This window comes from Pleurodeles waltl, chromosome 9 (genome assembly GCF_031143425.1).
Source record: "Pleurodeles waltl isolate 20211129_DDA chromosome 9, aPleWal1.hap1.20221129, whole genome shotgun sequence".
NCBI classification, from domain to species: domain Eukaryota; kingdom Metazoa; phylum Chordata; class Amphibia; order Caudata; family Salamandridae; genus Pleurodeles; species Pleurodeles waltl.
The window spans coordinates 1,122,627,889-1,122,641,034 of record NC_090448.1 but is presented as its reverse complement, the minus strand read 5'-3'; the positions used below and the strand labels follow the sequence as shown (position 1 = coordinate 1,122,641,034).

Sequence of the window (13,146 nt, the reverse complement as noted above, 5' to 3'; positions counted from 1 at the left end):
AATGCATTCCAGCAGGTACCATTCTACCAGTGCATAGTAGATTTTAATGCCAAGGACAAACCAACAGGAGAAAACACACTCATGTTAGGACTTTCCATTTACCCAAGCCAGCAAATAGTCTTCCACATGGTCCACCCTACTCCTACTAACATAGAAATTGGTGGCTTGTGTAGGGTCCAAGCAGTTAAACTGCATCACCCCTGAAAGGTAAGAAGGCATGAATACCCACAGTAACCAATTAAGCCTCTCGAGATGAAGAAACATTTGTTGGCAGAAAAGCTGCACAAGTTCGTATGATGAACTCATTTTCCAAGACCACATTATATGGAACATTGACATTTGGGTTCAAATTTTCCTAACAACTACTATTGTTAGGCTCTCAGAGTGGATGCACTCACAGAAACTCTGGGAACAGGTCACACGGTAATCAGTCTGTTTATCGCTGTTGTCAACAATAGCTTTTAACATGCAGCCATAACTGAGTAAAGTGAGGCATCACTGAAAGGGAATAACTGCCCCAAGGCAGTTGTAAAGGGTTGCCAAGTCCTGGTCAGCAAGATGGATATTACCTCTGAAGTATGCAAAGACAATTCCAAAATCTCAACAGCCTTCCTTATCACAGGGGACAATAAGATGAATTCCTCAGAGGCTGGCTCAAAGGGTACTCATTGTCCCTTTCAGGAACGGAATCAATGATGATAGCATTCTGGAGGTAAGGGTTGAGGCAGAAGCATTAGTGTGATGAGGGGGCTGCAGGTGGCCTGCTTCACAGTCCTTGTTTTCCGCAGCTGGTCATTCCAAAGACTACATTGTCAGCGGTCTGGTATGTGAGCTAAACAAGGGGTCTAGGACCGCATATTGGACAGGAGCTTTACGAGAGGGTCATCCCTTCATTCCATGAACGGTGGATGTTGTACAGCCTTTCAACAGGGCAGTTCCATAAGCAGCCCAGTTGTTAGCAGTACCAGAAAAGACCCAAATAAACTAACTGGTTTGGATAGCAACTTGTGCTTAGTTCACATGGCCCTGGGGTCGGAGTCGCTCGAAGAATCGAAATCATGGATTCTGAATATGTCATGAAGGCAGACAGTGTACAGGACGGCAGGGCATCAGCTTTGAAATATCAATTGCAGACTGACAAATACCAAATCTGAGGCCTTAAAAGAAGGGGCAGGTAACTCTGGCTTTGAACTTCAAGGCAGGAATTGGGTGCTAAAGATAAGGTAGACTCCACCATTAATGAACAATGAGCTCCCTGATCTCTCCTAAGAGCAGGATCTCCTCTTGCAAGTAGAAGAGAAGGAACGTTCACTTAGTTGTGCTCCTTGTGCTGCATCGCAGGAATCTTCATTAAAGTAATAAAAATTAGAATAGGTCCCTGTTGTGCGCATGGGCCCCAAATACTTCCGATCAAAATATCTGTTCACGTTCTCAGGTCGGCTGCAAATGTCCATAAGATGAGCTGAACGCTTCAGGAGCCTATCAAAATGCAAGTGTTTTCTGAAAATTAGACTGCCAAACCCCAAAAGGACCTATTTTAAGACTACATTACAGCACTTAAGTGAAAAATGCTTAAAAGCTGTTCAACAGTAATGAAAAGCACAGCCTGATAGGCTTATATTTAAGCTTGAGAAAAACATCAGTCACTTTAAAACTACAGGAGCTTTCACTATTCACGATTCTCTGTACTGACAGCTGTCTCAGAGTTCGTCTTTTTTGTGATTCATGTGAGAAAGATTCCAGTACACCTAGGAGGTTTCTCAGTTGTCTTCACCATGAAGTGTTGCTTCCCTGTCTTGGATTGGCTTGGTGTGTAGCAAGGCACAGTAGTTAGTGTTCTGAAGGCCCAAACGCCTAATGCATTACAATGAGGTTAAAAAAAAAAAAAATATCAAACTTTGCCTTAAGACAGGCAAGGCTTAAAGTCAGGCAACTTTGAAGAAGACGGTTATAGTGATTTGCTACACTAATCCGGACAATACAACTTGAAAGAAGGGTGCTCAAGATCAGTGGCTAACTGGCCTACAAATAGAGTGGGCAAGTATCCATTGGAAACATCGTTTTTATCACCGTAATTTTCCAGGTTTCCTATATGTTCCATGATTCCTTGGGTGAAAAGGATCCATGCAAACACTTTAGTCTTTACTTTTTCTACAAGTTAAAGGCATAAATCACAAGGTTAAGGGTGAATTAATTTAATTTGAATTTAATACTGTCGTCTATGAAAGGTAAGTAGATTTGTTCCACACCAATGTCCCATTCTCCTAATGCAGGACCGATCTTATTTTGTGTATCAGAACCAGCAAAAAGATTCCCTGCACACAAAGGAAAACTGCTTGTTTATTTCCCCTTACTCTATCATCATGCCTCCTTCTCAAATTGCTGGAAACCGGATTGACTTTAACAAGTGAAAAGCTTCTGCAGGTTACACAGAGTCTGGACAGTACCACTTGGAACAAACTTAGTGATCCGGATGCGGATAGATAGATCGATAGATAGATAATTTGCTTGTTTACTCAGTTAACTTTTTTTAAACCGCAGTTCTACATAACCAATGTTAGTACGTTTTATGTAGAATAATATGGGGGATAGTAAATATGTTTACAGAAATTATGCAAATCAGCCTATGTAATGAACATGAAAAATGAGGGTTTCTATCAAAGCACCTCTACAAAAGTTGTTTCCCCAGCAATAAAAATTTATACAGCTAAGGCTCAAAGTGCAGCCCTGTACGGAGCGGAGGTATGGGGTTACACTAACTAACAAGATCAGTGTGGGGGAAAACAATTTTGCAAGGGCTTTAACTGCATGTCCACGCACCACACCCTTGCTTCCATTATTTCTAGATCTGGGGTTAAGCCGAGTAGCAGATCTAGCTACTCTAAGACCTCTCCTTTATTGGATCAGGTTATGGATAACCCCGAACTAGATATATATAAGACCGCATTACTCGATCTACTGAAATGCCAAAACGCTAATACTCTTCCCTGGATTCACCATGTGGCCCATTGGCTTCGGCTATTGGGTCTGGGTGATTATTGGGAAAATCCCCATAAATTAGAGAGACGGCATAAAAACATTTTAAAGTTAACCTATTGGTCTTATGTTAAGGATAACTACATAACCCACAAATCCCATGGTCGCTTAACTAATTCCTTCATTGATATTAAATGGTCCCCAAAGTTTGAATCCTATTTGGATGTTATACCGGATTTGCAGGGCAAGAGCTTATATGCAAGGTTTTGTTTTGGCTCTCTGCCCCTGATGTCATTGATTCATAGGTGGGGGTCGATTAATCTTCCCGATATATGCCCTGCTTGTGGCAGTACTTTCGAAACCATTGAGCATTTCATGTTTGTAAGGAAATGCCTCCTTGGCATGGTTACCCCCTGACTTTTTGCCTTTGCTGATGCTATGTTTTGAATTGAAAGTGTGCTGAGGCCTGCTAACCAGGCCCCAGCACCAGTGTTCTTTCCCTAACCTGTACTTTTGATTCCACAATTGGCACACCCTGGCATCCAGACAAGTCCCTTGTAAGTGGTACCCCTGGTACCAAGGGCCCTGATGCCAAGGAAGGTCTCTAAGGGCTGAAGCATGTCTTATGCCACCCTGGAGACCCCTCACTCAGCACAGACACCCTGCTTGCCAGCTTGTGTGTGCTGGTGAGAACAAAACGAGTAAGTCGACATGGCACTCCCCTCAGGGTGCCATGCCAACCTCTCACTGCCTATGCAGGTATAGATAAGTCACCCCTCTAGTAGGCCTTACAGCCCTAAGGCAGGGTGCACTATACCATAGGTGAGGGCACCAGTGCATGAGCACTGTGCCCCTACAGTGTCTAAGCAATACCTTAGACATTGTAAGTGCAGGGTAGCCATAAGAGTATATGGTCTGGGAGTCTGTTTTACACGAACTCCACAGCACCATAATGGCTACACTGAAAACTGGGAAGTTTGGTATCAAAGTTCTCAGCACAATAAAAGCACACTGATGCCAGTGTACATTTTATTGTAAAACACACCCCAGAGGGCACCTTAGAGGTGCCCCCTGAAACCTTAACCAACTATCTGTGTAGGCTGACTGGTTCCAGCAGCCTGCCACGCTAGAGACATGTTGCTGGCCCCATGGGGAGAGTGCCTTTGTCACTCTGAGGCCAGTAACAAAGCCTGCACTGGGTGGAGATGCTAACACCTCCCCCAGGCAGGAGCCGTCACACCTGGCGGTGAGCCTCAAAGGCTCACCCCTTTGTGCCAGCACAGCAGGACACTCCAGCTAGTGGAGTTGCCCGCACCCTCCGGCCACGGCCCCCACTTTTGGCGGCAAGGCCGGAGAAAATAATGAGAAAAACAAGGAGGAGTCACTGACCAGTCAGGACAGCCCCTAAGGTGTCCTGAGCTGAAGTGACTAACTTTTAGAAACCCTCCATCTTGCAGATGGAGGATTCCCCAATAGGATTAGGGATGTGACCCCCTCCCCTTGGGAGGAGGCACAAAGAGGGTGTACCCACCCTCAGGGCTAGTAGCCATTGGCTACTAACCCCCCAGACCTAAACACGCCCTTACATTTTGTATTTAAGGGCTCCCCTGAACCTAAAACTTTAGATTCCTGAAACTACAAGAAGAAGACTGCTGAGCTGAAAAACCCCTGCAGAGGAAGAACAGAAGACACCAACTGCTTTGGCCCCAGACTTACCGGCCTGTCTCCTGCCTTCCAAAGAAACCTGCTCCAGCGACGCTTTCCAAGGGACCAGCGACCTCTGAATCCTCTGAGGACTGCCCGACTTCGAGAAAGACAAGAAACTCCCGAGGACAGCGGTCCTGCTCCAAAAGAACTGCAACTTTGTTTCAAGTAGCAGATTTAAAGACCCCTGCAACTCCCCGCAAGAAGCGTGAGACTTGCAACACTGCACCCGGCGACCCCGACTCGACTGGTGGAGAAACAACGCGACAGGGAGGACCCCCAGGCGACTCCAAGACTGTGAGTAACCAAAGTTGTCCCCCCTGAGCCCCCACAGCGACGCCTGCAGAGGGAATCCCGAGGCTCCCCCTGACCGCGACTGCCTGAACTCCATTTCCCGACGGCTGGAAAAGACCCTGCACCCGCAGCCCCCAGCACCTAAAGGAACGGAACTCCTGTGCAGGAGTGACCCCCAGGAAGCCCTCTCCCTCGTCCAGGTGGTGGATACCCCGAGGAGCCCCCCCCCTTGCCTGCCTGCAACGCTGAAGAGATCCCTTGATCTCTCATAGGAAACCATTGAAAACCCGACGCGTGTTTGCACACTGCACCCGGCCGCCCCCGCGCTGCTGAGGGTGTACTTTTTGTGCTGACTTGTGTCCCCCCCGGTGCCCTACAAAACCCCCCTGGTCTGCCCTCCGAAGACACGGGTACTTACCTGCTGGCAGACTGGAACCGGGGCACCCCCTTCTCTCCATTGAAGCCTATGTGTTTTGGGCACCTCTTTGACCTTTGCACCTGACCGGCCCTGAGCTGCTGGTGTGATAACTTTGGGGTTGCTCTGAACCCCCAACGGTGGGCTACCTTGGACCAAAAACTGAAACCTGTAAGTGACTTACTTACCTGTTAAAACTAACATTACTTTACCTCCCCCAGGAACTGTGAAAATTGCACTGTGTCCACTTTTAAAACAGGTTATTGTGTTTTATGTAAAAAGTATACATGCTAATGAAATGATTCAAAGTTCCTAAAGTACTTACCTGCAATACCTTTCAAATGAGATATTACATGTAAAATTTGAACCTGTGGTTCTTAAAATAAAGTAGGAAAAGATATTTTTCTATAACAAAACCTATTGGCTGGATTTGTCTCTGAGTGCGTGTTCCTCATTTATTGCCTGTGTGTATGTACAACAAATGCTTAACACTACTCCTTTGATAAGCCTACTGCTCAACCACACTACCACAAAATAGAGCATTAGTATTATCTCTTTTTGCCACTATCTTACCTCTAAGGGGAATCCTTGGACTCTGTGCATACTATTCCTTACTTTGAAATAGTGCATACAGAGCCAACTTCCTACAATGTTCTCCTGCCCAGCCTATGCGATTCCGCGATTAAAATGGATCCGCAATATTTGCAGGGACATGGGATTCAAGAACTGCTCTTTGGCTCTACGGGTTCTAAAAAGCCATAATTCAGCCGACGTAATTCTTTCAGTAAGCAAGTATTTAGCAACAGCTTGGCGCATACGATGCCATCTCCAAAAAGTAATTTAAGGTCTCATCTCTTTTATAGATAAGTTTTAGAGTCATATGTGCAATTCAAGTTATTGTTTTAATGTTTTTACACCAATTTATAGATGTGTATTTATTTATTTACTTAAGAATTATTTATTATCTTGTTTTATGTGCTTTTATGGTCATTGATCGAACAAAGTTGATGATGATGATGAATTATTGACCATGTGGTTTGGACAGGGCTTTGGAATAGATTTTTCTCAGACAATATGTGGGTAATCATCCTGTGTTTCTGCTATTTTATCACTAGTGTTAGCCGCAAAGAGTTATTTTTACGCACCTGTCTGGTATTCGTGCCATTTTAACATGAATCCGATATCCATTTTAAGTTATTATATAAGCTTTTTATCACACTGTGCTTGTGTCTTTAATGACTTGACAGTGCCTAAATTTGCCTATATGATTGTGCCGGTAGTAGGCTCTCTTTGTCAAAGTATGCTATCTAAATTATCAAGAAACTGTATCACTATGTAACATCAACTTAGCACTTTAAATCTTTAAATCTTGGGTCGGATAGTTTGCATTTATCTTGATGATGGTATCACCTGGGAAATTTGAATCTGAAACCACCTCATTGTTTTAAGAGCTTTTAAATATTTGTATTATTCTAACATTATGAAGCAGACGTTTTAGAAACCTTGGTATCTAAATGTTAAGTTATGTATCGGGAATAATGGTGGACTATAGTAGGCCATGGCCTATGACGTTTTTTTTTTTTTTTTAATTGTTAGAATTTGAAGGTTTTAGAGAAGCTATTTTTATTCTAAACTTTATTTTAAGCCAGTGTGAAAGCATAATGAAACAAACGCACCTTCTTTGTACAATTTAATGTGTAACTTTTATGACCTATGGTCGAAATAAAGTATATGATGAAAATGAGGGTATATTTTCGGTATGCAACATGAGTAAAACAGGCATAAATTAGGCACCAAGTGGACCTCTGAGATGGTGTGTGAAAAGGAATAAATGTGGCTGAGAAAAAAACGAATTGAAAAAGATGGATGCAGAATGCAGTTACAAAATATGGGGAGCGCAGATAGACAATGAAGAGGAATAAATCTTGAAGAGGGGAGGAGAGCAGTGCGGGGGGAAATTATGATTGGTGGGCTCAACAAACTGGAATCAAAGAATAGAAAGGGCTAGAAAAGGAACTCGTTAAGATAATGAAAATTGAGTAGGTAGATAGGGTTCGTAATTCTTCATCATTAGCCCCTCTCAGCTGTCTTCCAGTCAACTCTAGTTTCTGGTACTACTTTATTCATCAGCTTGCATCCTCTTACCCATCTTCTCCTGTCTTGGTACTCTCCTAGCACGAAACTAAATGCATTTCTCTGGTTAATATTTAGAATGCAAGTCTGGTGTGGGTGAAATCCTGCAAGAGCTGCACTGGGTTGCAATGGCTGTATCAGGATTAACAATGTATCTGCCTCTTTTCAGTAGAATAATTATGGAAGTCAACAGAAAAAGTGAGTGAAAGTTCTTGAGAGGTTGCTCTCTGGTGCAAACTATGAAGGGAATTTAATATGTAGATAATTTACAATAAATAACTAGTTTCTGCCCTCCTTAATGTTTAGTGCATTTCCTCAAAACGTGATTCCTTCCTCCATCTTTCTGTACAAAATCCCATAATTCCTCCAGAGCCATCCAGCACATCTGCATAGCCCATATATTTAGTTTGCGGAATTCAACTTTAGACTCAAAGGACAAACATTCTTAGGACAACAACTTATGAATTGTTAACAGGGATATCTTATTGATGCAAGCTAATTATAAGAAACTCTCTAATAGGCCGCATGATTAGAAATAAATACTAAACAGAGTGATGACGCTGGCCAAAACTTTAGCAAGTTTTTTTTTTACACCTAAATGTGAACTAGTCATTCCAGATGCTTACAGTACATTACAACAGCAGAATATTTCAAGGCACTAGCAAAGAAATAAACTCAACTGGGCAGCAGCCTGATTTCACAATTTGTTTGGGAACTTCAAATGCAAAGCCCAGTGATGACATAAGATTCCACTGTAAAACAACAACAACAACCCTTTCAGCAGTACAAGGAACCCCAATATACAAGGTTGGAACAAAAATGTACAGTAACATAGCTCCAAACTATTAAATACACGCAGCACAACAAAAATGAAATACCTAATGTGGGTGGCTGGCAACGATTCTAATTGTCTTGACAGGAACAATTCTCGATGCCTTAGCTGATGCTTCTCCTTCTCCGGTAAATCTACCATTTCTGGATTTTCCATCTCTTCTTCCATCTCCCCTTCAATAAAGAAAAGATCATCATTAAACTTTTCACATCCAGCACAGCCAATTTTAATTTTAATTATTATTATTATTTTGGAAGAAAAGATCATGATTTGCTTGTACTCCTGATTCTGAATCGAAGAGGGTGCAAATTTAACATGTCCGGTCTGTTTTTGCACAAATTTACACTTCTGTATTACTAAATAAAATTAAAGAAATACATTGTAGTCTCATGAACCTAGGCTGCTGATGTAACGGTGTGCTGAAACAGGGTAAGGGAGGCCTGGCCAGCATGGCACCAACATAATGCAAACAAAGGCCTCCTCTGTGCCTTTAACAAGCCTAGATGTTTCCTATTCCAGAATGAACTGTACTGCGAGTTGTCTCTTGAATCCACTTTCCACCTAGAACACAGTTGGTATTTTGTCAACAAAACTTCCACTGTTTCTCTGTCAGAACTTTTTTGCACATTTATTTAGTGTTTTCACATATCCTTGAAGCATATAAAAGCTTTTAAAGTGACATTTTTCAGTCACAACGACTTTCCCCTTTACAGGGTGTCCAGAGGCAGCTTATCCCCTGCCAGGGAGAGTACTCTGATATTGGGCACCCTGCTGTCCAACTATGTCTCGAACAAATGGACCAAGGAATTGCAAAACTTTGTAATGCGCGGCCTAAAACACTACTACCCTGATTCTAGGCAGAGGTGAGGAAAAGAATCCAGTTTGCAGTAAAAATCTAGGCATTTCGATTTGGGAGTAAACATCACTGTGATGCATTCCCCATAGTTTTAACTATCTTGTGGCCATTCTACTAATAAAATATGAATACCCGGAGAAGGCAACTGAGGGGCCAGAGGGATTTGGCGGGAGAAGTCTGTACAGTTAGCCAGTGACGGTTTATTTCTGGCCACAAATTTCATAATGAGGCAGTCCAGTGCTCAGTTCATTGTCACCTCATTTATATGCAGGACATCACTAGTGATGTGTCTGGGAGGGATATATCATCTTCTCCCAGGTCCATCCAAGGATAGAGCTGATGGTCAGGACTATTGGATTGGGCGACGGGCTGCTATTAGTTTAGTGCCATAACCCCACCTCAAACCGGCTCATCCACTGCATTGCATTGTCCTCTCGCTTGAGCCACTTGTTTCTGTTATTGTAAGGGAGATGGGTGGGTAAAGCAGCCCAGCTCCTCTCCCATCACCTCCTTTCCACTGCCACTCCTACCCTAATCGGAGGATCAAAAAAGGTAGCATGAACTGGAGAAGGGGAGACTAGGATTGTTCCTAATCCATCCCATTTAAAAAAACTATTTCCTGAGCACTGGGGAGGAAGGAGTTATGTGACTGCCTCAGCAAGAACTCTAACACTACTTGAATTTTCTTTAGCCTATGGGGAAAAAAACAACAGTATGAGACTTTTCTGGGGCAGAGAAACAGCTATGAGACAGGCACGGTCTGGAATTTTCTCCTCAGGAAAAAGGATGCAACCGGTATTCCTCTCTGTGGTGCAGATATGCACCTATGGCCGGCAGAGAGGAGTCTTTATGCTGTTTGATTTGGCTTCTGATGTAGAGCATCAGAAATGAGCGAGTACTATGATTGTACAGAACCTAATGCGTAACATTATCACCTAGAGGTCCACTCCACAAAAGATTATTTCCATTTCGGGCAACTTCCTTCTACATATGATTTCCTCTTCTTATATTCTTAGTTTCCCTCCATTGCAAATTCATCTTATCTGGAGAGGTGGAAGGGCAAATCCAGAAAATTCATCAAGCTGCAGAACCACTTCTGAAGGTAAGTAACATTTTTTTGTTGCTGTTAATGTGAATCTTTTCTAGAATCACATGCAGTGCATTACATTTGTAGGGAGTATCCTTTTCTCTTGGGAGAATGGGGTGATCAGAGTGAGTATGTGTAAACAGGTGTTTAATGATCTTTGCCCACCTAAGCCTCCTTGTTGGCTTATATGTCTATACTGCAATGCAGCATCAAGGCATACACGAAAGAGGTTGTTGAAGGATACACTAGCAAGGAAGAAGAGTGTTGCTCCCTTCTTCAATGGTAGTAGTAACTAACTTCATCTCGGCTAAAAATCCCTAAAAACACAGCAATACATAAACAAATCTCATCACAATTAATTAGCTGCATTAAACCATTAATCATTAGATGAGCACAACTGTAAAACAGACTGCATAGGATAAGCAAATATGTGGTTTCTAAAGATCATTAGTGCAAACTTTCATTCCAACAATCCATGCAGCCTTAAAAAAAAAAAAAAAACTTTAAAAAAACTGGCCACATAACATGCATAAGTATTTTTTGTGCTAGATCTTAAGAATCGTAAAGCTTGTATATGCTGCGTAGCACCCATAGAATGACACATTGATAGAATCAGTTTCTTTTTCAAGCCAATATATACAGGGCAAAAAAAATACAACTTAAGTGTCTCAGTTTCTGTACAATTGTTGCTGTACAACTGTTTTGATCTCAGACATATGATAAAATAAAAAATTACAAAAGCTCAAAAGATGAACATCCTTATGATTAAAAAAAACTTTCAGTGATGGACGCCAATTTCTGTAATTCACTATCCCAGTAAAATTCATAAAATCCTTTTTTGAAGGATAGATTTTGTTTGTGATCCATCAGATGTCTGGTGGTCTATCCCTCCCACAAGTCTGCAAAGCCCAGACTATACAGTGCAATGTTCACACAGAAGGATGTTTTTTATGTTGTATGAATGCAGTTCTGTAAGGACCAAGTTCCATAGTATGCTGTAGTCTACGCCAGTATAGAAGAGGTTTTCAATTTAACTATATGATCAAATGGACGATGGACACAATCAACATACACAGGCAGAAGGGGAGAGCTCGGAGGCAAACCAACAATAGACCTCTGAATCTATTTCATGCATCAGCTATGTTGCTGATTTTCTCGGGACCCCACAGCTCAGCTCCATAAAACGCTGACCATTGTGCTTCAATTCCAAACAGTTCCGTAGCTGGGGAAATGGTACTAGTGTGGGTTCTTTTAAACATTACCAGAATGGCAGGTGCCTCATATTTTGAAGTTTTATGGCATATTAATGGCCACGCTTATCAGATATTCAAAATCAGTTACTTGTTCCAAGCTTTTGCCTTCAACCCGAAGACGGGCAGGGTATAGTTTAAGTAACAAGTATTTTGCTTTCGTTGCATTAATTTCCAACCCATACTCCCTACAAAAGTCAATAAACACGTTTAGCAAGGCCTGCTGGGGGTTTGGATAGCAAAAAAAGTATCATCTGCAAAAAGCAGAGATGGAATTTTCAATGATACAAGTTTTGGTGAGTCATTGCCAGGCATTTTAAGATGAGCAACCACATCGTTCACACAGAGTGAAAAAAGGATTAGGGCAAGGTACACTACTGTCTTACTCCCACAGATACTGTTATAGAAGTAGGAAATTCTCCCAGTTTGATCCATTGCACCTGTGCATAATTGTTACTGTGTAGCCTCATCAAACTAGAGAGAATGTTTTTCCCAGGCCTTAGGCTTCTTGGTTTTAACTGCCACCCCCTCTGCTTTAGGCAATCTCTGGGATGTGCCGAGGGTTGTCCTCTTCCTGTTGTCATATTTGCAGATTACACTGTTCCTAATAGATCCATACTGAAATCTCATGCCATTGTCGTTTTAGGATTTTAATGGTTTTTAAAATTAATCCTGTAGCCGTATTTTCTTGGGCTGTTTAAGGTTTATATAAATTCTTCAAATGACAACTGGGGTTACCTTCCTGCAATAATCTTTGTTTGTGGCTGTTCCTGTCAGAAAGATACAAACCAAGCCACTTACGGCTCTTTGCCTTGAGCTCCAGTACTTTATGTATTAAAAATGGCCCCCTTTGCCAGAGGGGTCGGCTGCTGTAAAGAATTCGAAGAAGTCCTGTCAAGTTGTACCGGCCAACTGCCAAGTTTCCTGCAAACAAACTGTCATTTTTGCGGATTTCCTTCATCGCCTTGGTGTTGGCCATGAGGTTGTTTAGGCCTCGAATAGTCCAAGAACAAAATTGCAGTTCAAAATTTTAAGCGGAGGGGCCGTGGAAGATGTTATTGTAAGTAATGGTTTGTTGCTTTGCATAGTAGTTTATTGGCTTTCAATGCAAGTTGGGAGCCAACCGCGCACACTTTTGATGGCAACATGCTCCTTTTTTTATCCTAATCGGATCTATTCCATATATTGAATTTTGAGGACCCTTGGGGCAGCAAAGAAGAGTCCCGCTGCCGCTGTTCATAGCTGGTTTTGGCGAGACACTATGGATGTTTTTGTTCTGCTACGTTGCTGATGCCAATCCCCCAATCTGTCAGTATTTTAGATTGGCCCTACATGCGACTTGGTATCTGAGCATCTCAAAACAGCACTTTGGGTTGCCTCCTTCAGGCTGTCCTTGGGCCCAGGAACAAATGTGATGCAGATCAAATCTTTGGACTCCAGTGTCCACGCCCGGAAGAGCACAGAGAAACCTGAGTAAGTTGTTTCTGTTCAAAATATCTTCACACCCACATGACGTGTAATAGTCGCCAGAAGGCTCGCTACTTTCTAATAGTCGGAATCTTGCTTTGCGGGGGGTGGGTGCCAAATCCATATCTGCCT

At 42.5% G+C, this 13,146-nt stretch overlaps 1 protein-coding gene across 5 annotated transcripts in view; it reads right to left on the bottom strand.

The window, feature by feature from the left end:
• Nucleotides 1-13,146, bottom strand: part of MTA1 (metastasis associated 1) — a 555,902-nt gene that overhangs the window by 390,628 nt on the left and 152,128 nt on the right. For all 5 annotated transcript variants that reach the window (XM_069208854.1, XM_069208851.1, XM_069208852.1 and 2 more), the window contains exon 4: nucleotides 8,401-8,527. In XM_069208854.1, the coding sequence (XP_069064955.1) occupies nucleotides 8,401-8,527 (127 nt within the window). The remainder of the gene's footprint in view (nucleotides 1-8,400; nucleotides 8,528-13,146) is intronic.